Source organism: Propithecus coquereli, unplaced genomic scaffold, assembly GCF_000956105.1.
Source record: "Propithecus coquereli isolate 6110/MARCELLA unplaced genomic scaffold, Pcoq_1.0 Scaffold208, whole genome shotgun sequence".
Lineage (NCBI taxonomy): Eukaryota > Metazoa > Chordata > Mammalia > Primates > Indriidae > Propithecus > Propithecus coquereli.
The window spans coordinates 1,725,699-1,753,459 of record NW_012145856.1 but is presented as its reverse complement, the minus strand read 5'-3'; the positions used below and the strand labels follow the sequence as shown (position 1 = coordinate 1,753,459).

General features: G+C 44.3%; 1 protein-coding gene across 3 annotated transcripts in view; it reads right to left on the bottom strand.

Annotated features, from left to right (window-relative positions):
* Window positions 1–18,198, bottom strand: part of ST3GAL5 (ST3 beta-galactoside alpha-2,3-sialyltransferase 5) — a 55,684-nt gene extending 37,486 nt beyond the window's left edge. Inside the window, exons 1-2 of one of the 3 annotated variants that reach the window (XM_012644252.1) lie at window positions 17,998–18,056; window positions 17,384–17,488 (exon numbers count right to left, since the gene is read on the bottom strand). In XM_012644252.1, the coding sequence (XP_012499706.1) occupies window positions 17,384–17,387 (4 nt within the window). In that variant the 5' untranslated portion in view covers window positions 17,388–17,488; window positions 17,998–18,056. Of the gene's footprint in view, window positions 1–17,383; window positions 17,835–17,997 lie in introns of those variants that run through there. The other 2 variants (XM_012644250.1, XM_012644251.1) reach the window with 2 other exon arrangements.
* Between the last annotated feature and the right edge of the window lie 9,563 nt (window positions 18,199–27,761).

Below are 27,761 nucleotides of genomic sequence, written 5' to 3'. Positions count from 1 at the left end.
AACAAGAATCAGAGATTTAGGAGTATGGTATAAATTGTTACTTTCAGAGCAGTCATTTCATTTAATTCACATTCAGTCCGGAAACTTTATTTTTCTCAATTCAAAATTGACATTACAATCCAAAGGAAAACTGAATTGAAATTTTTAACATATTAGCACCAGTGCCCCAATTAGTGTTTACCATGCCTTAATTCACCCAATTCTCATAAGAATTCCACGTTCTCACAGGAATCCCATCTTGCTCTTGCTCTGTAAACCTATCTTGTCCTTCCTAAATACATGTTGTTTCACACCTGCCTCGCTTTTGGTGTGTCTGGTTATTCTTCAGCCGAGAGCACACCAAGAAACCAGAACAGACTACGACTACCACCCAACGTAAGTGCTTTACATGAATTAACTCACATAATCTTCACAAGAATGCTAGGAAATGGATAGTTTCATTATCCCTATTTTACAAAGGTAGAAACTGAGCAAACTGCCCAACGCCTATAAAACTAATATAGCACAAAGCAATTTGGCTCCAGAGCTTAAGAATTTAACTACTACACTACATAGCCTCTCTAGTAGTTGTTTCTATAAAAGCCATGTTGAATGCTTTTGAAAGACTAGAGGAAGGTGAGTCACACAAATTTGCTGTTAGGTGTGGGAGAGACAACTGTAAAGGCTGGGGGAAAATTTCCTAAATACCTAGAAAGATTGTGCACTCAGACCGCTTTGCAAATGACTTTATGCATTCCATGTTAAAGATACCATAGACGGTACAGACCAGGAGTTGGCAGACTCTGTAAAGGGCCAAATGGTAACCATTTTAGGTGTTGTAGGCCATGAGGTTTCTGTTGCAACTACTCAACTCTGTTTTGTTAGGCGAAAGTAGCCCTAGACAATATGCAAACAAATGAGCAAGGCCATGTCCAATAAACCTTTATTTACAAAAACAGGGAGCATGCTGGGATAAGATGTGCCCTGTAGGCTGGAGTTTACTAATCCCACACTCCAAGAAAAGGCTGAGGTCTTATGTTAAAAGAATGGCAAAAGAATGTTTACATTTTCAATTAAAATGAAATGCTTAAGAAATGCCTGTACCTAGTATCTGTATGATTCCCTGCTTTACCTTACTTTTTTAGTTAACCAACTAATGGCTCTAAAAGTCTGCTTTCAGTGACTGAGTGAATAGAATGTGGTGTCAATCCCCCAGAACCTATATTTTAATTCATATCCCTATCACCACACCTATCATACAACTTAGTTGTAATTTTATTGTATTAATTTTAAAAAGCACTCACCAGTACAGATTGGTATGAGTGTACTTGTATTATATTAACAGATTGTTATCTTTGCTGCAAAACTGCTGGAAGGAATTGTTAAAACTTCTGCTTCATGCTGAAACTTCAAGGGGTCAATGCATTTTATAAATATATCTAAAAGTTGTGTACTTAAGCAAAACAAATAAACAAAAATGCTTAATTCAAACCTGAGATCAAGGTTTGGTCTTACTTCTCTTTGTCTCCCCAGCAGTACTCGGTAGATGTCTAGGTCTTATCTACTCCTTTTACAAAGTGTGTAGGGAGCCTGGTCCAAGCTCAGAGTGAGTTAGGAGGCCTGGGACAGGAATTCAGGGTTCCTGATTCCTAGTCCAATGTTACCAATCTGAAGATACACTGATTCAGGAAGACAACGGCTTTTTAGGTGTACCCAACCCTGCAGTTCAAAGCCTGAGGAAGACTCACCATCATCTTCCCCTTTCTCATACTGCCAGTGAGAATCAGCAGCTGTGTTCCCACACATCTGGACATGCATGTTTGTGATGTTCCAATCACCAAAAAGGCTACTAACAATCCAGGATAAAAACATCTCCACCCAAGAATGACAGATGAGAGCTCAAATGTTTCTTTTGCCTTTTTTTTTAAAGCACCACTCAGATGTTTCAGTGTTGCAATGACAGTGACCAGTACCGGGGACAGGGGTTAGAAAGTGTTACGGGCACTTATCCAGTCCCCCCACCCCCCGCACTCCCCACCCCAGGTAGCCGAGTGAAATTCACACTCTAAATAGAGCCGCTGAAACAGATTCCAGTTCTAGTGCTTAGATTCTAGTGCATCACTGCAATTGTCAGCCTTCACTGCTTTAACCATTTCAATCTATAAAATAAACGCAAGAAGCAGATCCTATCTCAGTTAAACAGAGGAATAATTTACTCACAAAAATCATAGTTACAGATAATATTTCCAGCCATCCTATTCCCCTTTTCTCCCTCCCCTGAAGCTTCAGATAACAGTACAATCACCTTCAATTAACAAAAGCGACTAAGCAACCCAAAGAGTTCACAACCAGTACAACATTTTTATCTTTCTGGAAGCTACCTGTAAAAGGCAAGAACTTTCACTGGGCTCTCTGGGTCACACAGGAAAAAAATCCCAAGATTGTAAATTAAGGAATAAGGAGACAAGGAAGAATTCCCTTATTCAATCTAATAAAGAATTATGAGACCCCACTATGGGCACAAAGGCTTACAATTTAGCAGTATGTAAACCATAACGAAAAGCAGAACAGGGGATTGTCAAGAGGTGCAAAGTTCTCTGGAAGGGAGCTACCAATTACTTTCACTTTGCGCTAACAGAGTAAAACATTCCGGTAAGGGACTCCTGTAGTACCAACCTGATGGCGAGGGGAAGCCCTGAGTGTAAGGACTCCAGTGAGATCTGTGGAAATGGAAGCTACACTGGCGCACCAGATAGCTTATCCGTACCTTGGCTAAGCCAGGCCTACCCCAAGATTGTTCCAAGAATGATACCAGGTTAACCAAAGAAATACTTGTGTAAGATACAGACAGGGTGGAAACTGGAGGCACTGGAGTCGGCAACAACTGATGTTGATTTAGGACTCACAGGAATGTAGCAGGTAAAGGTCTGAAAAAGGGCAAAATGTTTTACGAGTTGTCTCTTTAAAACCCCTCACCCTGTTTGGGAATTAAAACCTGCATTCCTGTCCAAGCCCAGTAATCAAAGGGGCACAAAATGTTCTTTGTTTTCTAGTATTTTAAACCACAGGAGATGGCTCAACAGAATTAACCGGACAAAGGTCACAAGATCTGTCTTTATCAGAGACAAGGTCAACCCAAGCCACCAACTATAGTTAAACAATAGCCCGAATCTGAAAACCCCCCTTTAGAAACCTTGTAGTTCTGCTTAAAGTGGGGAAGGTGGTCTTCTGAGACACTAGTCTGCCACCCTCCTCATTTGCTGGCAAATTATTAGAATAAATTTCTCTTTCCTTTTCTTCAAACCACTTGCTCCCATTCTTCATTCTAATCCAGCCTCGGGGACAAGTACCGACCTTTTGGCAACAGGAAGACTCAGCAAAACCCAGGCCAAGGTTGTAGTTGGGAATTTTCTGCCTCGAAAGTTTCCTCCTTCCATCACCCACCCCGGAATATCTCAGCTCTCCTGCATCTCACCTGTGTGGCATACAGGTGGACTCTAGAAAGGGGACTTTCCTCAGGATGTATGCCACAGCACTTTAGGGCTGGTAAGGTTCTTGTTTACCCACCAGCTCACTAAGATCTGAATCAAAGGACCAGGAATCCAGTCCCAGTCTGCCCATTACTCTGTGTGACCTTGTACTGGCCACCTGAGTGCTTAGTTCATTTCCCTATCTATAAATTCTGGGATTATGAGGAGATTAGCATTGAATTCGATCATCTCTAAAGTCTAAAAGCTTCTGGACCAGCCGGTACACTGGAAGCACTGGACAAATGGCCCATTGCCTAGATGGGGAAACTGAGGCACAGAGCACCCAGCCCCAGGGTCACTCCAGGGTCCAGGTTGAAGGTCAGGTCTCCAACCTCCCAGTTCCATGCTCCTTCCCTTTCCGCCAAGCTAAGAAGAGCAGTGAGGAGGGTCCTTATTCCAGAGGGGCAGGGACAGTGCCCATGCCAGGTTGTGAGAAGGGATGGGAAAGGCCTTACCTTCCCAGGTTGAGTCTAGCCCCTGGCACCTCCCTTTCAGAATTTTAACCCATCAGCCTCACGACTCCTCAGAAGCCCCCTCTACTTCTTCAAAGGTTTAGTTAGAAATGCTCAAGAGCACACCAGCCAGGGGCCTTAAAATGTGGCTTAGGGAGTGCTTGCTAACACATTATTTCTCTCCTGTGATTCTAGAAGTCAGTCTATCTTCTCTTCTTCACCCAGGCAGACTGCCATCTTTATACAATCTAGTTCACTAATTTCAAACTAGTTTTAGCAGTGGGACTCTTTTTTTTTTTTTACATTAAAGCTCACTTAAAATCCTAATACATAACACAGATATAAGGTATTCAATTAATCTTTTTGCAGCATTTCTCAATCTTAGCACTATCGACATTTTGGGCCAGGTAATTCTTTGTGGTGGGTGGCTGTCCTGTGCATTGTAGGATGTTTAGAAGCATCTCTGGCCTCTACCTACTAGATGCCAGTATCATCTCTGGTCCGCCCTCCTCTCCACTCCAGTTTTGTCAACCAAAAATGTCTCCAGACATTGTCAAATGTCCTTGGGAGGCAAAATCACCCCTGACTTTAACCATCATTGGGATAAAGTCATCATATATATTAAAATTTCAACACTGCCTTATTTTTAAACTCAATGAGGATAATTAGGCTGCAAAACTGAAATCAAGGCTTGTGGGCTAAAGATTGATGACACTTGAGTTTTAATATCTAATCTTTTTCTGTTTGTTTGGGTTGCACAATCTTGAAAAATCTTGACTCATCAAGATAGGTGGTCATGTCCTCGCTGGTACAACGGTATGTGAGCCAAGAGACGCACACGGGCCTGAATCCACACACCAAGCCAGGGCAGAGCCCCAGCAGCATGTCAACAGCTGGCGTGGACGTGGAGGGAAAACACCCATAACTGGATGGACACGACTCAAGCAGAGGCCCTTTAACCATTTCACTCCACTCCTACCACCAAAGGGGGAAATACCCCACTGTATCATACTTTCCAATTTCAACTGGACGGGCAGTGCCTCATTTGTCTTTTAGGATCGTTAAATTTCACCCATGATATCAAAACCACAGGGAAAGTGTTGGTGAGAATACTGGTGCTGAGACCACAACCAACCATCTCCCAATAGTTTCTAATATTTGTTCAGTTTAAACTACAAATGTCTCTACCAGGGATTCTCCTGCCTGACCATATACAAGAACCACTGGAGGAGGCTGTAAACTATACGGATTCCCATATCTTAACCTCAGAATGTCCCACTTGGTAGGACCAGGTGAGGCTGCCAAATGTGCATGTTAAGCAAGTTCCCCCAAGTTATGTGGGTGCAGCACTTTGAGAAATTCTGCTCACCAGCAAGTTCCTCACAGCTGGAGAAAAATAAATTAACAAAAGATTTTAGCCTAAAGATTTTCAGATTCTCCTACAAACTAAGCAAAGTTATGAGGACCTATCTTCTGCAATGAAAAATTAAAATGTTGCTCTATGGCTGGGCACAGTGGCTCATGCCTATAATCCCAGTGTCTTGGGAGTCTGAGATGGGAGGATCACTTGAGGCCAGGAATTCAAGACCAGCCCGGGCAACACAGCAAGGACCTGTCTCTACAAATATTAAAAATAAATTAGCTGGGCATGGTGGCTCGTGCCTGTAAGTCCTAGTTACCTGGGAGACTGAGGCAGAAGGATCAGTTGAGCTCAGGAGTCCAAGGCTGCAATGAGCTACAATTACACCACTGTACTCTAGCCTCGGTGACACAGTGAGACTGTCTCAAAAAAAAATGTAGCTCAGTGAACGCACAATCTACACTGTACTAATTTTGACCAACCAAGCTGCAAGCACTTCAGTGATTCTGAGGTTTGCTTTTTAATCTACTTCAAATCAACCGATATTCCTCCAGTGTTGAGAATACATCATTACTATCATTCAACTGTCTGCTTTTTATAAGTGTAAAAGCATTAAGGCAATTAATTCTGAACACCTTTGAAATACATAAACATTCTCCAAAACTAGAATGCGCCTGGCAACTACGGATGGTATTTCTCCAAGATTTTAAAGAAGTGGCAAAGATGTCAAGAGGGCAGCTCCTCTCTCAGGGTCCAATCAGAGCCTTCTCCCCGTCTCCACCTCTCTCACTCACTCCTCCTTAGTCCACTTCAGCCAAGCAGGTCTCTTGCTCAACTTGTCTTTTCCTTTGCCCCTCCTCCACTGGCTGTCTCCCTGCCATCTTTGTTCTGGCTTCCACTCAGAAGTTGTCTTGCAGCCGGGCCCAATGGCTCACACCTGTAATCCTAGCACTCTGGGAGGATCACTTAAGGTCAGTAGTTTGAGACCAGTCTAAGCAAAAGTGAGACCCCATCTCTACAAAAAATAGAAAAATTAGCCAGGTGTGGAGGTGCATGTCTGCAGTCCCAGCTACTTGGGAATTTGAGGCAGGAGGTTTGCTTGAGCCCAGGAGTTTGAAGTTGCAGTGAGCTATGATGATGCCACTGCACTCTAGTTGGGGTGACAGAGTGAGATTCTATCTCAAAAAAAAAAAAAAAAAGTTGCCTTCCTCGACCACCCTCTGTAAAACAGCATTTCCACCCCTCGACCCTGTGATTCACTTTCCTGCTCTACTTTACTTCATGACATTCATTATTACTGATACATATTTCCCTATTCTCTGCTCTCCCCACTAAAATATAAGATTCCTAGAGCAGGGACTCGTCTGTTTTGCTCACTGCTATAATGCAGGAACCTAGAAAGTGCCTAGCATGCACAAGGTGTTTAACAAGCACCTGCAGAACAGATGAATGAATGAATGCACTGTAAGTGGACTGCAACGAGATCCCTACCAAAAAGTTAACCCAAATTCACCACAGTCCTAACAAGAGGCTGATGTGAAGACCAGACTTTCCGTGTGTCCAAATATCACAATCACTGGGCATTTATTAAGTGTCCAGACCGCACTGGGCACATGGAGAACAGGGATTGGGGTTCTTTTTCAAATGAGACCCACTGCATGTGTATGCTGAGGGAAAGCGAGGTGAACAAATTAAATGACTGTCCTACCCACCACCACGGGGGGGAAAAAAACACAACTGGATCTGCTTGGTTTTTTTTGTTTGTTTTGTTTTTTTTTTTTAAGAAAAGAGGAAACAGATAAAACTACTCAACTGTTTTGCTATTTGATAATGGCCAAATCGCTTAACCTCTTTGAGGATGTTTGCTATTTTGTAAAAAGCAGGGTTGGGTGAGAACATTTCTATCGTCCCTTCTGCCACTAAAATGTTATGATCCTCACTCATCTATTTTTCAAAGTATGAACAGGCAACAAGCTTATATTCAATGGATGCAAATATGTTATAGCCATTTAGGGGAAAGGAGAAAGCTGAATAAGTGGGAGAAGATGGATTTCCGAAGATAAAAGGGGAGAATGGGGAGGGGACACAGGAGAGGAAAAAAGAGGATGGGGGTTAGGGGACAGGAAATTCTGGGGAGGGAGAATGGAAGGAAAAGACAGGAAGGAGGAATAAAAGCCACCCCACTGTTCTTACCACATTCTGTTCCCTGGGGCTGGGGAGTCTCACAGGAACTCCTCTTTGCAAATTCTGACAAGCAGACCCACCCACAAACCAACTTAGAGATTATCCTCTGAATCCAAGAATTCCTGCCACCCCTTGGCATGCAAAAGAGTCCAGCCAGAAGCGTAGAAGGTTGACATAAACTGGATTAAAAAGTGGAGGCTGGAAAAGGATCCCCTTCCTCATGCAGAACATAGTAAATGTAGGATTTCTGCCAAAACATACAACCACAGGAAAGAGAGACCCACCTTTAACTGGCAAATGCTGAGGGTGAAATGCGCCCTCCAAGGGCTTGTGCGTGATTTGCTGTCAATGGCTCCACCAAAGCACCTTGGTGAAGTGCCCTGATCTCTGCGCATAAATACCCTCAATTGCGTTTAAATATATTCTGCCTGGGAAGCCTCTTTTCACACAGGCAAATGTGTGTGGGTCAGGGCTGGTTGACCAGACGCCTGAGGACAACTACAAGGAGTGAAGTCTCCTAGAACAGCAGCAGCAAAATAGGCCATCAGAAAAAGAAACCTTCTGGTCCAGTGAAGCCACACTATTAGTGGTCCCTCTAACCTGTTTTCTGATGACTCCAAAGGAGGCAAAACAAATACTGAAGAGAGCTCAGTGTTGCGGGAAATGACTTCAGTGCCATCAACCACAGAAGGGGCAGATGCTGAGAAGCCCCATCACGGCTTCTGATGCTAGACTGGCCATGGCACCTCTGACCTGGAGGCTGCAGAGTTTTTAAACTTTATTTTTTGAAATAATTTCAAACTTAAAACTGCAAAAGCAGTACAAAGAATTCCCATCTACCCTCTATCTAGACTCCCCAATTATTAACATTTTTACATTTGTGTTGTCTTATTAGTATATGATATGCATATTATTTAACCATTCGAAGGTAAGTTGAAGACGTGATAACACTTACGTCTAAATATTTTAGTATTTCCTAAAAACAAAGACATTCTCTTATATAACCACAGTATGATAAAAGTCAGAAAGTTAACACTGATTCAATACTGTTATCTAATCTAATGACCTTATATAAATTTCTCTAGTAGTCCCAATGAGGGCCTTAGAAAAAAAACAACAACAAAATTTTTTTCCTGTTCCAGGGCCCAGTCTAGAATCATGTGGCATTCATTCACCGTCATGTCCCTTTAGCCTCCTTTAATCTGAAACAGTTCCTTTATCTTTCATGACCTTGGCATTTTTGAAAAGTACAGGCCAGTTATTTTGTAGAATGTCCCTCAACTGGGGTTTGTCTAATGTTTCTCCATGATTCAATTCAAGTTATGCATTTTTGGCTGGAATATCACAGAACTGATGCTGTGCCCTTCTCAAAGCACTTTCTCAAGAGGCACATGATGTTGATTTGACCCCACACTGGTGATGTTTAATTTGGTCAACTGGGTAAGGTGGTGTAGCCAGGTTTCTCCACTGTCAAGTTACTATTTCCCCTTTGTAATTAATAAGTAACTTCAAGGGATACTTACTTAGGGACTCAGTAAATATCCTGTTTCTCATCAAATCTACTTATTTCAGTGCCCCCTGCTAGATTCTTGCAGGAGAAGGATAAAATTCTGTGTGAGCTCAAACAAGTTCAAACCTCAGGAATGAAACTAGGGCTGGATAAGGCAGAACTGATGAGCAAGAATTAATATGTAAGACTCCTATCAGAGTTAATTCAAATACCCCAGTTTATGTTCACTCTGAGCTATTAATAAAGAAAAACAAAACCTCTAGATTTTCTTTTGAGAGTATGGCATATATGAGTTGGGAGTATGCTATTATAGTTTGTGTGTTGTACTCTGTGTTTTCTAGAAAGTCAGCCCTTCCATTCACAAGGTGCCCAGTGGCAGCAAGAAGAGACACCCAGGTCCTAAGAGCTGACAGCTAGAGTCACCCTCACACCAACACCTAGTTTTCCAGGGGCAACGCTGAGGGGCTCAACTTGGTGATTCCCAGCCCACCATGGTACAGCACAGGGAGCCATATTTAAAAACAAAAACTCAACTCTCAACCTCCTCATACTCTGACATGACCAGGTTCAGATACTCTGATTTGCCTTATCTAAGAAACATTGTTAAAACTCTTATCACAAAGTTAGAAACTTCAGAAAGTGTATGAAAGCAGAAAGAACATTTAAAAATCACTGTCATCCTATGACCCAGTGATACTGACTGTTAACATTCGGGTCTATACTCTATCAGCCTCTACTCTTTGCACGTGTGTATTTTGTCACACTTGGGAACATGCTGTTCATACCAGCCTTCTTCAAGCTGAGTTTCACTGGGAAATGAAGTACCACAAAAAAGGACTAGGGTATCTGTTTTTCTCAATTCTCCTAAGGATGGTCTATAACTAGAAATCATTCCCAAAGCATAGAATTTAATTCATAACATACAATGGTTACCTGAGAGTCTCTTGCAGAACCTCATTTGAGAAAGGGTGGTCTGTGGTGTTGTATAATTTGCTTTGTTTACCTGACAATCTTTTAAATAAACATTTAATAAGCACCTTCCATACACCAGGCACTGGGAATATAAAAATAAATCAGACACAGCCCCTTTCCTCTTTAAATGAATAATCTAGCCAGGAAAACTGAAAATATCCTAATACTCAATATACCAAATAACATTATGATAGTGAAGCTACAGTATGCCTCGAGCATCTTGGGCAGAGAATGAGAGGCTCCATCAGAGGAAATCAGGGAGGCTTCCCTGAGGAGGTGATGTATCAATCAGCCCTTGAAGGATGAGAAAGACTTAGAGACAGAAAGAAGAGAGAAGCAGGCATTCCAGATGGAAGGAAGGGCATGCTAAATGTCCAGAGAGGGAGGTATGAGGAGGCCCGATTACAGGGGCCCTGGGGGAGAGTAGACAGAAGATGCAGCTAAGAAGGAACCAGGCCCTCCTCACTTAGCCCAAAGGAGGATGGCCCTACGTGGTTCTTAAGCAGGAGAATGATGAGATCATACTGGGATGAAGGAGGCCAAGGGACGGGGTGGTCACAAGGCCACTGAGATCATTGCATTGAGAGGTGACGGAGGAGCTGAGCCAAAGCCAGGAAGACGAGAAGGGGGCTGACCAAGAGCTATAGAGGAGGAAGATGCCACAGGACTTGGTGACTGAGCTGGGAGGGGCTGTTCTTATAGTACTGGGCCATCCAGCACCCAGCCTGCGTAACAAATTCAGGTCGCTAACGGAGGGGGTGGGGCGGGGAGAGGCATGCAGAAAGGCTTCAAATGCTGCCACCATTCTCAAGATGATTTGATGGCAGAGGCGGGGGTACCCCTCAAAGAGAAAGAGGCCAGAGGGAGCAAGACATGACACTAGGGGCAAACTGAAGCACCTGTCCATAGAACTGCCCCTCCCCTTTGGGTCCCTCCAAACTTTAACAAAACGCCTTACGTAATAGCTCCCCCCGGGGGTGGGCCCATGTGACAGCATATAGTGTATGCAGAATCTGCTATGGGAGAAACAAGTCTGTGGAAACCCCATGAATGCCACAAATAAAGCAAAATCTAGAAGCTGAATTTTTAATGGAAGATTTCCCTCTCAACCTAAAGGAAATACATGTAGTTGGGCTGAATAAATAATACTTAATAGGAAAAAGTGAAAGTCAGTAGAATTGACTGTTAACAAAAGCAATTCTGGGACCCAGTATAAACAGGCTCCAAAGTGGGGACCTTTCTCTAAACTTGAGAATAATGGGAATTACAGGGTATGAGAAGACAGGGAAGTCTGTAGGCAAATTCTAAAACAATCAAGATCCCACCACTCCACAAAGAAAAGGTAAGGGTAAAAGGTTCTTAAGATTTTGGAGTGTGAAAGTGCTATCACCAAACAGGACCTAGAAATACCCCGTCGGAGCAGCTGGCCAGGTGGGTGGGGAAGGGAAGGTGGGGAATCTGCGAGTCGGCTTTCACAACAACTCCTGGTATTCAATAATCCTATTTGTCCTGCAGGAACAGAAGAACCAGACTAGTCATATAAACCCCACATTGGAAAGTAGCAATGACCCTAGGCACTGGAGGGACAGTGATTGGGAAGAACCTAGAGTTTGACAGGACCTAGTAATTCAGGGATGGCAGGAGAGTGAGGAATTGTACAGAAGGCAAAGGAAGACTTTGTTTGGGTCACTTTAAACTACGAACGAGTTGAACATGTTTAAATTTCTAAAAACCAAAAACATATATTTAGGTCTGTAAGAGGCATGACTAAAACACAAGATTTCCTTTCACGCCCCACTCACACTTCTCTTGTACTCTTGGCTCCAAAAATCTGGGAAAGCAGCATTTGGGCAGGCTCCCAAACAGACATACCAGTTTTTAATTACACATCCCATTTTTAATCAAACATGGAGTACGTGCCTAGGGATAAAGCAATAAGCACCACAGACACTGTCCCTCCTTCCATAAAACGCTCATAATCTCATTTTTAAAATCAGAGAAGTAATCTTTCATCAACATAATTATTTTCATAGTTTTTCTTCTGAATTTATTCTACATTGGACATGAGGGCAGAGTGTTACAAGACATTTTAGAAGATTGTGTGTGTGTGTATGTGTATCTTCCCCGAGGAAGAAATGTTTCTGCCGTGGTCTGAGTAGGAATGAGAGTGGGATGGGGAGGCAGGTGCTCTCGGAGCAGGGACAGCAGGCACTGATAGGAGAACTCCAAGTGCAGTGTGGCTTATCGCTCCATGAATTAATATAACTATATTAGAGACATAAATGGTCTCAGGAGTTTTGCAGGACTTTGCCCTGAAAGAATATGTGAACATGTTAGTTTGCATATCAAAAGCTGCTCTACCTCAGGAGGGCATCTCAAAGGTCAGTAGCAGCTGCTTTCCAAGGTGACGCTGTGGTCTTAACCCTGTGGTTCTCACCTACTTTGAAGGACAAAGCAAAGTCTGCATGGAACCATGGGATGAGAGCTGATCAGAGACTGTCCACCCAGAGACAGATACCTGTGGCTAAACACATTTAACCCAAGGGACAGTTCCTGCTTGACTTCTGATGACCTGTCTCTGTCTGCTATAACTAGATAAAGAAATATGGAGTCACTATATCTCTGTTTAACCCTTCTGGTAAGTAATAGCTTTATCTTACAACTTAGAAGTTTGCCCTTGAAAGATTTTGTAACCATAGTTAGTTAAGGGATCTATAGAAGCCTTCTGAAAGATTTTTAACCCAAAACGAACTACCTGTTATTATGTAAATCTGTTACCCCTGGCAACCAATCTGTACCTATAAATGCCCATGTGAAACTTTATTCTGGGCCTTATGATTAACGGGGATATCATAAGGACCCCTGAGTATCCCGCGTTTTACCTTTTATCTCTATAAACCTATAAAACTATACCTTCGTCTCTGTGCATTCTTTTATTTCTATTAATTTTCCATTTTCTATTATTTTCTTATCCTTTGCGACGACCCCTACCTAAGGGACCCGATTTTTTGCTGGGAGCATAGCTAACTCCCTGCAGTGGCTGAAGGGCCCAGCCCAAGAGGGCTCAGTACACTGAGAGTTCTGGAAAAGGAAGCAGTCCATGATGCAGGGGGGCAGGAATTTTACACTAAGAAAAAGAAGGAGCGAATGAAGGGGCTGTTTAAAGTGGAACTGGATTTTGGAGAGACCTCACTCAAGGCAGGACTGGTTAGGGGGCTGCCGTCGAGACCCAGGCGAGCGATGATGGTGGTGCCTAGGAGTGCACACACCTGGACAGGGAGCAGAGCCATCTCAGCTACCTCAGATAGACCTCATGAATTGTGATGGGAGCCATTCTGAGGGGTAGGGTGGGAACACACGATAGGCTGCAAAGACATGGATACAACTGCCTCATTTACCACCTCCAGGCCCGACTGCCTGAGTCTGAACCCAGCTCTGCCCACTAGAGTTTCTTAACCTCTCTGTGCCTCGACAGCCTCCTTTATAAAACGGGGATAGTAACGGTACCAAACTCACAAGGCTATACTGAAAACTAAATGAGTTCATATATGTAACATGTCAACAAAGGTGAGGACAAAGTGAGTTAGTAAAGCATTTATCTCTTTCTGTCCTATCTTTTGTAGCATGTCGGTTCATTTGTAGGGGGTAGGAAACAGATTTAGCATGATCAAAAGAATATAAAGTAGCTCATTAATAATTTACTTTATATAGTTTGAAACTGTTATTAGGTGCGTAAGAGTTTAGAAATGGAAACTTTCTGGGAAATCGAAACTTTGATTCACCTGTTTCTTTTCAATTTTTTTTTTTTTTTTGAGACAGAGTCTCACTCTCTTGCCTGGGCTAGAGTGCCATGGCGTCAGCCTATCTCACACCAACCTCCAACTCCTGGGCTCAAGCGATCCTCCTGCCTCAGCCTCCCGAGTAGCTGGGACTACAGGAATGCACAACTGTGCCCGGCTAATTTTTTCTATTTTCAGTTGTTTGGCTAATTTCTTTCTATTTATAGTAGAGACGGGGTCTCGCCCTTGTTCCGGCTGGTCTCGAACTCCTGAGCTCAAGCAATCCTCCTGCCTTGCCCTCCCAGAGTGCTAGGATTACAGATGTGAGCCACCACACCCGGCCTCTTTTTAGTTTTTTAAATGTAGCCACTAGGAAATTTAAAATTATATGTGTGGGTCAGGTTGTACTTCCATTGGACAGTGCTGATCCAGAGGAAGGATAAGAAGCCCACACCCGTCACCAAGTCCTGGATGACTGCAGAGAATAACACGCAAACTCTCTTCTGCTGGAGTCTAGATAAGAAATGAGAAAAAGATGTCTGTGAAAAACAGAAAGGGGTGAAGAACAAGACAAAAGAGGATGAAGAAGCAGAGGCCAGGGAAGAAGAAACTCTACATGTCTAACAGAAAAACTGCCCCTGCTCAGAACTCAATACACATAAGCCTTTAATTATGAAAAAGACACATGGTCTTAAAAACAGCCTTAACATCCAAAAGACAAAAGTATTATTCCATCAAAATCGACCTTTTTTTAACCTAAATTGTTATTTTTATCAAGCCTATCCAATCCTATCACATGATACTTAACTATTATAATTCTAGATGTTAAAAATTGAAGGAAAAAAAGGAAAGAATTCATGGGAATAGGAGTGGGTAAACCATCCAATAACTTAATCTTGGCTATTTTTCCATGCCGTACAGGGGAATAAAAATGTCTTATACGACCTCGAAAGCCCAAACAAGAAATGGGCTTTCCCTCTAAGTCATGGGGAATTCTTAAACAGAAATGCAGAGACACAGGGAAAGCAGGTCAGAGAAGCAGACACAAAATACAGAAAGTACAACATTACAGAGCTCAGAGAGGAGAGGTTTGTTTGCAGCAAGAAGGTTGCAACGGAGCTGAGATCAAGTCAAGCCGTTTGGCTAGAGTAACTCCCCACCGCTCAGCCTGCCCTGCTGCCTGACCCGCCAGGAGACTGGGGCCTGCAGGTGACCACACTGAGACCATACATTGCACAGCCAGGTAGAAACTGATCCTGACTGCTGGAACGAGTCCTGCCTCTGTCTCTTCAGAACTGTCACCCCCATCAGCTAGCAGTGAGGAACTACCAATGTCATTACTCTAAAACTGGAATAAAATAGCTTTGCCTGTGTCTGCCCAATCTGAACCACACACACACCCATGACCCAACAATCCCTCTCCCAGGTACAGACCCATCAGAAATGCATACACACGTGTACCAAGGCCAGGCAGTAGAGTGGTCACAGTAGCACTCTTTGTAACAGCCAAGTGCTAGAAACTGCCCAAATGTCCAGTGACAATGGATAGATAAATATGGGGTCATTTCACCCAATGGTCACTATCAGCAATGAGAATGAACACACTATAACCACAGGCAGCATCATGAGTGACTCTCAGAAACCTTACGCTTAAAGAAAGAAGACAAACACTGTAGGATTCCATCTATGTATGGTACAAGTGCAGGAAGTCAGTATAGGGGTGGTCCTGGGGAGGCAGTGACTGAGGGGAGCACATGGGGAGCTCCTGGAGTCCTGGCAAGTCCTGTTTCTTGATCTGATTACTGAGTGCAAGGGCATATTCCATTTGGAAAGTTCATTGTGCAGTACACTCACGTTATGTCTACTTTTCTTGTATCTATGCTATACTTAAAAAATAACTTTGTCTGGTATCCAGGTAAGACAAGCCTGGCAGTGTCCTTAAACCCCTCTAAGCTCATTTTTCTGCTGCTCCCTTAAGCATTTCACTTGCTTCTCCTCTGCACATGTCCTTAAGCTGGGTCTCTCTCCCGGGAGAACCTGCATGTCACCATCATATTTATGGTTTCCTCCCACACCAGGAGCCTGTGGTTCACCCCCCCCACACACACTCCTTGGATGCCTTTGCTAACTTACACCACCCACACTGATCCAGCCCTTGCTTCCCCTTCCTCAGCAGTATGGGAGTTTGTAGCATCATTAACGTGGCATATTCCCAGTTGTTTTATTTCTGCCAAAGCTTCCCAGCTAGACTAAAAACATCGAGCACGCCCTCTGGGAGCGATCTCAATCCTCCATTGTGTTCACAGGCAGTGTAGATTAAACTGCTCCTCGGGAGCTAGAAGGGTGTGTAGCGTGAGCCTTCCCCTTCTCCCAGGAACTGCTGGCTCCAAGACACACATCTCTGTCCCACAGCACCTGGGATGGACTCCCACAGAGGACCCCCGAACCGAACCTCTTTTCATTGCCTGTCCACCTCCCAAGAACCAACCTGCTAGATAAACGCCTTACTGCTGCAAACAGCCCAGCAAGAGAAGGTGGCAACAATTGGAGGCAAAACAAAGAACAAAGAGTTTGTTCCTATTCCGCCTTCAATAGTTCCTTAAAATTCACCACTGATTTATTTTGCTAACAGGGAACAATTTGCAGTTTGTGCCAAAATTATAATTTTCAAAATAGTCATAAATGTAGCTTTTAGGATTTATGCTGGCCAGCCCTCTCTCCCTTTCCTTCTGTTTTCTGTAAGCCCCTTCGTGCCCTCCCATCTCACCCATTTCTTTTCTTGCCTAAAGGAAGAAACACTAATCACAACAGAGAATATCCAAGGGTCATTTCATCTTACTGTAACAGCAGAACCCATATAATGGACATACGTGTCAAAAGACTCAGGACATTCTGAATACGCTGCTCTTGGAGTTCATATTAGTCTCTCCTCGCTCGAGCAATGGGATTCCTGGCTCTTTGACTAGCAATATCACACTCCTCTGAGCTGTCAAGCTTTCAGGGTTACACAAGTGAAACCACAACCTGTCCTGACCATATTTGAGTCTGTGCCCCTTCATTCTGCAGAAACAGATTCCTCTTCCACAGTTTCAGGACAGTGTATCCTTCCATAGAAGAGGATTAGCAGTCGTAAACCAAGGGGAGGGCTCCGTAAACACCAGAGGGCAGGGGATAAACCTCCTTCCTCTTTGCGGCCCCAAAACCCAGCACGGCCCCTGGCACAAAGAGGAGCAGGCAACCCACGGGTGCCAGATGAAGTGCAACACATAAAACCATTTTCCCTTCTAATGATACTTAAACAAAAGCCACATACATGAATTAAGATATGGGGATATAAAATTCGTCTTCCCAGTCAACTAGAGATTCTGCAGGACCCTCTTCATTCATAAATGTATTTTTATGATAAAAAAAAAAAAAAAACCCGGGGCCTGGAAGGGACCCCGGCCATCAGCAGGTTAAGCCTCCCAGGACAGACCAGAGACGAAGCCCACAGGGGTATCAGTGTCTGCCAAGGTCACCCAGCTGGTGTGGGGTAAGGGCAGAAACCCGCCTCACTTTATCTCTCTTTATTCGCTGGGCTCCTTAGCGATGCTCTCTGAAAACCGTGCGTTACTTACACATGAAAGGCGCTTAATGAATGCACGCCCGAGTCCAGGCACTCACTGCTCACAATTCCGAAGAAACCAAAAGGTCGCCAGAATGCGTTTCCTCCGCAGGGCTGGCTGTAGAGAAGGGGCGGGGGAAGGTCACTGGCTAATTTCTACCGCCAGACACCACATCACGCCTTCCGATGGATGCAGGGAGCGGCTGCGGGAGCGGCTAGTAACCCTGCAGAGGGTCCCCGAAGCCCGTCCCGGGGAAATGAGTTAACTCGGCTCCGCTGGCTCAGAAGCTTCCAGCAATGAATTAAACCCAAGCCGCTGCGGAAAGCGGCGGGGAAAAGGGCCACTGCGGCGGGACCCGACACCGCGGCCTTTCGCCCCTGCCCCTCAGGCGCGTCCACACCTGCTCGGGCCGCGGCGCCCCCGCCGGGTCTACGCGGCCCCGGGCCATGACCCTTTCTCCGCGCCCCAGCCAGGCGCGTCTGGGGGTGCCGTGCCCTGGGCGCTGCCCGCAGGGGCTGGGCTGGGGCGGAGCCGCCGGCCCGGCCAGGCGGGGCAAGGACCGGTCGCCGCGGCAGCCCCCAGCCCACGGGCCCCCGCTACGCCAAGGAGGGGGCTGCGCCACGTACCTCGGCCAGCAGGTGCCGCCGCCGCCTCGGGTCGCGGCTGCAAGGGACGCCGCTCCACGCCGCCCGCCGCCTTCCTCCGCATACTAGGGAGGGGGCGCCGGCCGGCAGCCAGCCCCGGGCCCCGCGCCCCCGCCCGCCTCCGGCTCCTCGCTCGTGCCCATTCAGTCCCGGCGCAGTCCGTTCCCCCGCGCGGATGCAGAGGAGGGGTGGGGGGCGGAGCCTGACGTCACGAGGACGCGGGCGACCAATCGGAGCGCGTGAGGGCTCCCGCTGCGCCCCCGCCCCCAGGGCACGCGGCCCCTACGCCCTGCGGCGCAAGGGGAGCAGGGCGACCCCAGCGGGGTCTCATTTGGGGCGGGTGCCGGGCTAGGGCGAGCCCCCTCTTGATTACAGAGAAGGGCGATGTCGTACAGTTTTTAAAAGCATAAATATTAGTGAACCTCAAAATTCAAGAATTAAAAATAGTTAAAACACTGCTCTGTTAAAACACAGCTGAGCGTATTTTGTGCGCCTGCAACTCTCCTGTGATTTAGGACTTGACGATTCTTTAGTGAAAGCCAGCTGGGTTGGTCTGCTTTCAGAACTTCCTTTCAGAAGGACGCAGAGCACCGTGGGGCGTGTGCCTGTGGGACCCTTCTCAGTTTGAAATGGAAAATCCTAGACCCTGAGCCCAATATATTTGCATAAACCGACAGCTTCGTCATTCTTTTTTGCAACAGCTTACACAGGACAGCTGGTTTGGAGATGTCTCTGTTCTTCGCCGGGTAGGGGCAAGGGTGCTGTAAAAAAAAGTGCTACCTGGGTAATCAAGGTCAGGAGCGAAAGCTTTGGAAAAGAAAGAATGGCAGGACTCTGCTTTCACACCTCCCAAAGGGATTTTACCAAAAAATATATTTCTGGATTATTCTAAGTTGAGGACACCGGGAGCATTCTGAAAATATTGAAGGAAATTGTCACTGGGCCATCTAAATCCAGTGGGTCGGCCAAGGCTAGCCAGGCAGAGCAGCTGCCTGTATCAGTGACAGCTGCAAGGAGACTGCTGACCACCTCATGCTCTTACTCTGGAAGACCTGCCTGCTTGATCCAACACTCTTTACCTCTCTTTGCCTCCTCTGCTCTTCCCCTTCTCTCCCAGAAACCACTTGCCAATAAAGCCAGGCCTTGATAGCATTATGGCTGCCCTTGGAAGGGCAGACGTAAGGTGAGGATGAGGAAGAAAGGGAACCTGAGGCTTCCTCCTGTCCCAGCCTCACAGGACATCTGTTAAGCAACCACTACCTCATTGACCCCACCCACATTTGGTGGGGGAAGAGGTTGACCCACTCGTACAGCAAGATGAGCCCTACCTCCAACCTGCCTTTTCACCAGCCACAGAGCCATCTTTAGCTACTATTCTGGTTTAAAACAGAGATCTCCAAACTGTAGAGTGGTATCAGCTTCTAACTCTCAAAGCCTTACTGGTATCTCTCCAAGTCAGTGGCTGGTCTCAGAGAAGCTTCTGGATACTGACTAGTAAAGAGTCACTCAGGCTACTTGTAAATCTGCAAGTAATACTTTACTTTTGCTGATTACTTTGGTCATTCTCATAGCAGGCTCCCAACATTCATCCACTCTCTCCCTTTGTGATGCAACTTTTTAAATTTATTTATTTACTTATGTATTTAGACACAGTCTTACTCTGTCACCCTGGCCAGAGTGCAGTGGTGTCATCATAGCTCACTGCAACCTCAAACTCCTGGGCTGAAGCGATCCTCCTGCCTCAGCCTCCTGAGTAGCCAGGACTACAGGTGTGTGCCACCACACCCGGCTAACTTTTCTGTTTTTTGTAGAGACAGCCTTGCTCTTGCTCAGGCTGGTCTCGAACTCCTGAGCTCAAGCAACCCTCCTGCCTCCACCTCCCAGAGTGCTAGGATTACAGGTGTGAGCCACTGTGCCTGGCCATGTGATGCAACTCTTAGCCTAATGTTTAGGTAAGTTTGCCCCACTCTCAGCTCTATGAGTGGGCTCTGGTCTAGGCCAGGGGTTCTCAAAATATGGTCCAAGGACCCCTGGGAACCCCTGAGAATCTTTCAGGAAATCTTTGAAGTCAAAACTATCTCATAGTAATCTAAGATACTATTTACCTTTCTCACTGATTGTGCAAAAGCAAAGGTGGGCAAAATGGCTGGCACCCTCACAAATCAAAGCAATGGCACCAAAATTATTAAAATCTCTATACTTGAGTATGTATCTTTTAAATATTTTATATGACAAAGGGGAAAATATGCATAAAATGCTTGCTACAAACTGATGTAAGATGGTTGTCTAAGTAAGATGGTTTTCTAAGAAAACACTTGTGTAATTGTTTGAATTGCAAGTTGAACTAGCTATTTTTCTTCATGAAACACCATCTTGACTTGAGAAAATGTGTGACAAACTATGATTATTCTGACTTGAGTATTTGTAGGTATCTTAAAAATGAACTGAGCCTGTTTCTTCAAGGAAAACAGTTGACTATTTGTTGCCAATGATGAAAAAAATCCAACTTTCAAGAGAAATTTAGAATTTTAGAAAACCTGCATCACCGTGAGCTTGACAGCTTCTCAATATTTAAGAACTTTTATAATGAGATCAGTGGTTTTTATTAATGAATGTGATTTTTGGATATTGGATAATGTATAACATATTAACAGCTGGAAGACCTACATTCACTCAGTGAATCATTGCTTTCCAAATAGTTAATGCATTTTAATGCATAATGTTACCAAATCATATATGAGTAAAGATCCATTTGAGACACAAGGCAGAGAATGGGTTATAATTAAAAGTACGAGAAGTTTATAGATAAGGTTTCAGATTCCACAGTGCAACAAACATTTAAGAAACTACCTCTTGTAGAGTTTTGGTATAGTATCAAAGATGAATATCCACAATTAGGTTATTAATCCACAAAAGATTATTAAAATACTCATCCCTTTCCAATTATTTATTTCCACTACACATCCAATATGTATTTCCAATACATATAAATGTGAGGCCAGGTTTTCTTCATATACTTCGACCAAAATATTTATGATTTGCAACAGATTGAATGCAGAAGCAGATGTGAAAATATAGCTCTCTTCTATTAAGCCAGACTTAAAGAGATTTGCAAAAATATTTAAAAAGAAAAAAGCCATTCTTCTCACTAATCTTTTTATTTTGGAAAAGGTAATTTTTATTAATATATTATGCAAACATGTAATGGATTATTTTTAATGAATTAATAAATATTTTTAAAATTTCTCAGTTTTAGTTTCTAATTTGACAAATACCAAGAGGTAAAACCTATGTTTAAAAGATGCTTTGAGATCCTCAGTAATTCCTAAGAGTGTAAAGTGATCCTGAGACCAGAGTTTGAGACCTGCCTGTTGATCCAAGCCACCCAGAGTAGTCCCATTCTCCTTGCCAGTAGGATTGGTTCCTAGGTGTCTATAGGAACCAGACTAATCCAATCGGAGGAAGTCTCAGGAATTTATTGGATTATGGGGAAGAGATGCTTTCATTTCCTGCTAGCCAGGAGCCAGGCAGTAAGTAGCCTCAGAAGCTGCTGATAAGACAGACATTTGGGGCTACAAGAAGAGCTTACTTTAGGAAGAAAGTAATGCTGTGGGAAGCAGAGGAGAGAGGTTAGAAACCGTTTCCTTTATGACATTTTTGAGTCACTAGATTACATCATTGCTTTACATGAGTAAAGATCTTATGTAAGATAACGAGTTCCTCTGTGGCTTAAACTAGCCAACCTCATGTGCCCCAACTGAATCACTGTGTACCTATTTGTGCATATTTTTACCTAAATAGGTACCTAAAGCCTCACGATCATACACTTTCTAGGGTTTACTCATTCAGCCATCATCACTGCAACCCAACTTTGCTCCTGACATGAAGCTGGAAGACGGAGCAGGGTCTAGGAAGAAAAGGACCTAGCACCCACAAGCGGGGTCAAAACAGCAGCTTATGATCATGAATAGCGAGATGGCAGATTTTTATCTTCTTTTGCTTTTCTGTATTTCCCAAATTGAACAACGTGAGCATGTATTGCTTTTACATTGAGAAAAAAATAGAACCTGTAATATCACCTTTTTAATAGCCCACTGAATAGGACACAACATTAGAGAGCAGGTTGGGGACCAGGATATGGCTAAAATTGCTAGCAGGGACAAAAGAAGATCTGTAAGGGATGCACATGGACCCAAAACATAAACTTCCTTTCATTTACAGCTTTGTTAAGACCCAACCTCAAAGATTCAAGGGGACAAGAAAAATCCCCAAGGCTTAAGGAATCAATTACGCCTCGATTAAATTGGCTGGAATATTTGCAAGGGGGAAAAAAGAGGCCAATGTGCAGATTATATGTCAACACTAGAAATGGCTTAAGATATAATGTTAAGTGAAAAAAGAAAAAAGAGGATAGATTGTATGCCAACTTCTATCACGTGGCCAAAAACTGGAAGAGAATTTGGAAAAAGAAAACAGTTGTGTTAGGGTGGTAGGATCATGAGTAATCTTTTCTTCCTTTTAAAAAAATTTCCTTTAATGTTGTTTTTTGCAAGAAATAAAAATGAGGGGAGTCATTGGTTCAAATTACTGAGGTCTCAGAGGCCTCTCCAGATGGCCTGTTTCTTTTTGCCTGCCAAATGGCTCTCATCCCACACCAAGACAGAAGCTGTGCCTTCCCCGAGGGTCTGGTGTCTTTGAAGCTGTTAGGGGTGCTGCTGATGTGACTGTTCTGTAGGCGGCCAGAAGGAAAGGGGGGAAGAAAGGTGTCAGTGGCAGCCAAGCCAGACGATGTCTGTGTGGCAGGAGGGGTGAGGAGTCCCTCACCCTGTAACAACCTTGCTGTGGGGTTTTCAGGCCCGGGCTTACTTACCGAAGCATGGTCTTTGTCTTTTTCTCATGGTCGGCTTCACCTCCCGTTGGACTGCCGCCTGGTCCTCCTGAGGCTCTGTCCCTTCCGCAGGCCCCCGGGGGCTGGGGCACAGCTGCGACCAACAGAACACAGGCTCTGTCTGCTGCCCTGAAGCACAAAGGAAGTCGGTCCCTTGAGGTTTTTCTAGGAATGTTTCCTGTGAGCAATCACGGGAGAAGCGGGAGTAAAACAAACAAAAGAGGGAAAGAGACGTTACAAAAACATCACAGGAAGGCTGTCTGTTGGCAGAGGAGGCTCAGATTGAGGAAACAGCCCCAAGTGGAATGAATGCTTGAAGTGGCAAGAAGCATAGTGACAGACGCAGGCATGTCCTCAGGCCCTTGTTCTGTCCATCCTTCACCCATGTATTCATCCCACAAACCTTTGCTGAGTGCCTAGCATGTTCCAGGCATCATGCTAAGTGCATGCATAAATTACTTCATTTTATCTTCACAACACCCCTTTGAGGTAGGATCTCCTTATCCCCGTATTTTACCTAAGGAAGTTGAGGCTTAGAGAAATTTAGGGAGATGAATTAACCTGCCCAAGGTCATACGGCTGAGAATTAGCAAAGCCAGGATTTGAACCCAGGCCATCAAACTCTAGGGCCCACCTAAGACATGGTCCTCACTCTGAAGGACCAAATGGTCCAACTGAAGAGAAAGACACTTTAAAATAAACAAACAACAAACAAAACCAGTGACAGAAAATATAAGAGAAGGACTATTAACAAAGAGCCATAGGAGATTGAGGGAGAACGGCTGAATCTGCCTCGGAGCTCAAGGGTGAGACTTGGCTCTGGCTTTGAAGAATAATGTAGGTATTAATATATTGGTAGGTCTATTAGTTTGGGGCTGAATTAATTTTCTCTTACTATGTAACAAATTACCACAGATTTAGTTTAAAACAACACAACTTTATTATCTTACAATTTAAGTCAAGTACAGCGTAACTGGATTCTCTACCCAGGATGTGACCTGACTGAGATCAAAGTGGTAGCTAGGGCTGCAGTTCTCATCTGGGCTCAGGGTCCTCATCCAAGCTCACTGCTTTTTGGCAGAATTTATTTCTTCGCAGTTATAGGATGGAGGTCCTCATGTTCTTGCTCGCTGTTGGCCAGGGGCCACCGTCAGCTCATACGTAGGGTAGTCCCATAGAAAGTTTCTTGCCATGTGGCCCCATAGGAAGTTCACAGTGTGGACATTTGCTTTCTTCTAGGGCAGCCAGAGCACAGCTCTTTAACTTGCTCTTCTGCTACCAATCAGACAAAATTCTCTGCTTTTAAAAACCTCACATGATTAGAGTGGTCCCACCCAGATACTCTCCTTAGTTTAAGGTCAACTGATTTGGGACCTTAATTATATCTGCAAAAGCCCTTCACAGCAACACGTAGTGTTTGAATGACTGGGAGAAAGTGTGCATATCCCGGGGGCCAGGAATTTTGGGAACCATCTTAGAATTGTGCCTACCACAGTTAGATTTAACAAATGGAGAAGATGAGGAAGAGTGAGCCAGGAAGGGGAAACAGGATGAGCAAAAATTTCTGGGGGACTGTTGGAAAATGAAGATAGAAAAGTGACTGCCATGTCTCCAGCAACCTGGAGAACCAGAATCTGGAGAAATCTTCCAACTCAAAATCCCTAAAATGCTGGGGAAACTAGAATATTAAGAGCATGTTTTATAGTAAGGCTGGGCTGGCAGGAATAGGAGGAAACCCCTCTGAGGCAGATGATGAGAACTTTCTCATCATTAATCCTGAGAGGTGAGCAGGAGCCAGCATTTGCCCTGGAGCCACCTGTTAGTCCTGGCCATAGCAGGCTGGAGCTAGGAGACCAAACCTAGACTGGAGCAGAATGTGAATCGGACTGAAGATCCTTATGCAGAGCCGTCAAAGGGTGGGAATTTCAGTGGGGGTAGTCTGACTTTGCTCCCCAAAGGAAACAAGGGAATACTTGCCAGAGATAGTTAACTTGCCATAACATAACTTGATTTTAGCTCGGTGTGGAACCAAAACAAAGATAAAAGTTTCCTCTGGGATTTCCCAACCAAAAACCTGCACTCCTGCAGTCTGGGGGCTGGAATTCATATCACTTTTGTAACTAAAAACATTTCAAGTCAAACATTTTCAGGTGGTCCCAGATTAGTAGTTCCCTAAGGCACCTGTAAAAAGTAGATCATCTCTAGGGGTATGTTTTCTAGACCCAAGCCAAAGACAATTCCTCTGAAGTTCCAAGGTATTTGAGTTTGTAATTTAAAATGTCACAATGCACATAAGGAAATAAGCCACTATAGAGAGTCAGCAGAAGTAATAAAATGAAGACTCAGGGAATGGAATTAGGAGATTCAAAAGATAAAATAAGTTTGTTCAATACATTTTTAGAAGCCGAGCATGGTGGCTCACGCCTGTAATCCTAGCACTCTGGGAGGCTGAGGTGGGAGGATTGCTTGAGCTCAGGAGTTTGAGACCAGCCTGAGCAATCGTGAGACCCCGTCTCTACTAAAAAAATATAGAAAGAAATTAGCTGGACAACTAAAAATATATATAGAAAAAATTAGCCGGGCATGGTGGTGCATACCTGTAGTCCCAGCTACTTGGGAGGCTGAGGCAGGAGGATTGCTTGAGCCCAGGAGTTTGAGGTTGCTGTGAGCTCGGCTGATGCCATGGCACTCTAGCCTGGGCAACAAAGTGAGACTCTGTTTCAAAAAAAAAAAAAAAAATACATTTTTAGAAATAAAAGAAAGCATTGAAAATATGCCTAGGAAATAGAAGAAGCAAGAGACTACCAACAATCATAACTCAGTAGACAGGTTAAATAACAGAAGAGAGAGGCAAAGATATAATTAGTGAATTGAAAGATGGATACAAATAAATTACCCAAAATGCAGTACCAAGAGAAAAAAATGTTATAGAAAATATAAATGAGATTAAGAGCTGTGGAGGACAGAATAAGTAAGTCAAAAGTCTAGCACATGACTGATCAGATTACCAGAAAGAAAAAAATAGAGAAAATGGTATAGAGTCAATATCTGAAGATATAATGACTGAAATTTTTCCAAAATTGATGAAAAACACAATCTTTAGATTTAAGAGCCCTAACAAATCATAACTGGGAAAATTAACAGAAATAGTAGACACATCACAGTAAAGCTGCAGATCACTAGAGACAAAAAGGGGATCTTAAAAGCAGCCAGAGAAAAAAGACAGATTATTTATAGAGAAATAGCAATTATGGCCGGGTGCAGTGGTTCACACCTGTAATTCTAGCACTCTGGGGGCCCAAGGTGGGAGGATAGCTTGAGGTCTGGACTTTGAGACCAGCCTGAGCAAGAGTGAGACCCGTCTCTACTAGAAATAGAAAAATTAGCCAGGTATCATGTCTTGTGCCTGTGGTCCCAGCTACTCAGGAGGCTGAGGCAAGAGGATCAGTTGAGCCCAGGAGTTTGAGGTTGCAGCGAGCTATGATGATGCCACTGCACTCTACCCAGGGCGACAGAGTGAGACTCTGTCTGGAAAAAAAAAAGAGAAATAGCAATTATGCTGAAAGTTGGCAGAAGACAGGGAAATAATGTTTGTGAAGTTCTGGGAGAAAAAATAACTGTCAAATTAGAATTGTATAAACAAGGAAACAATCTTTCAAGATCAAGGGGAAAACAAAGGGGTGTGAGACACTAGGAAGTGGGGACAATGGCAGCTGGAGAGCTCCGAGGAAGAAGGACAGCCACTGTTCAGCTTCTGCCAATTGCTGTCATACGGGAATTGAGCAGCCTGTGTGGCTAGATCTTTAGATTTTTAAAGAAAGGCCAGAAATCTGGATTTGTTTAAAGGTAAATCTCTCAGTTTTGAAATGTTAACAACAAATTCAAATTTTTTTTTTTAAATTTCAGGGCAGACAAACACTGTATGGGTGAAACAAAACTTCCACGTGCAGGGCTTGAAGGTCTGTGACCTCTGGACTGATAAAAACGACAGTGTAGAAACACCAATATGGTGAAGTGTGCAAGATCAATTGGAGAGGTCAGTCCCAGGTCTCTGATCCCTCTTCAAACACTAGTTTATCTGGTCAGCTTTTGCTTTTGTTTTTAAATTCAGGGATGCTCTCATATTCCCAACTGGGCCATCAGGTCCTTACGGGTAGGAACCTCATTTTCTCTGAACATTCCATGGAGCAGAGCATGTTGCTTGGCTTTTAACGGGTAGGGCGAACAACCTGATAGAAATGAGCTATTTTCCTCTTCTTCTCCAAGTCCCATTTTCAAAGAATTGGAGATGTTGTTTCCTCCCTCCACCCCCTCTCCTAGGGATCTGGGTTGCCCTCGACTGAGGTATAGTGGGATAGAGCAGTATTGGAGGGGTGGGGCCTCCTAGAGAGGCCAGGGCCTGTGCCCACTTCCCCTAAAATGCGTGATAGGAATGTCCATGAATGCCCAGGTACTGACCACTAAATGTCACAGCTGTGTAGGAAGTTGGTGGTCCTATGGTCAAGACCTAGGCCATGGTGACAGCATCTCTGTGGGCCTTGGAGCAGCAGATGTGCAGTGCCAGACATAAAGGTAAATGGTAACAAGGACACTAACCATGAGCTAAAAAGCAGGCCCCTGACCTATTTTCCTTGCTCCATGTAAGAGATAGAGGCTAAGATCAGTCATCTGGTCAACCAGGTAGAACCAGATTTAAAGGTAAGAGCACTGTTAATGCCAATCACACGGGCATCTGTGAGATGTTTGTGGCTGGCAGGAGCTCTACCAAGAATGAAGGCTGAGGGGAATGGGAGAGGAAGCTGGTAGAAATGGGAGAACTAACTAAGCCTTCAGTCATCAGGGACACATCATCTCTGCT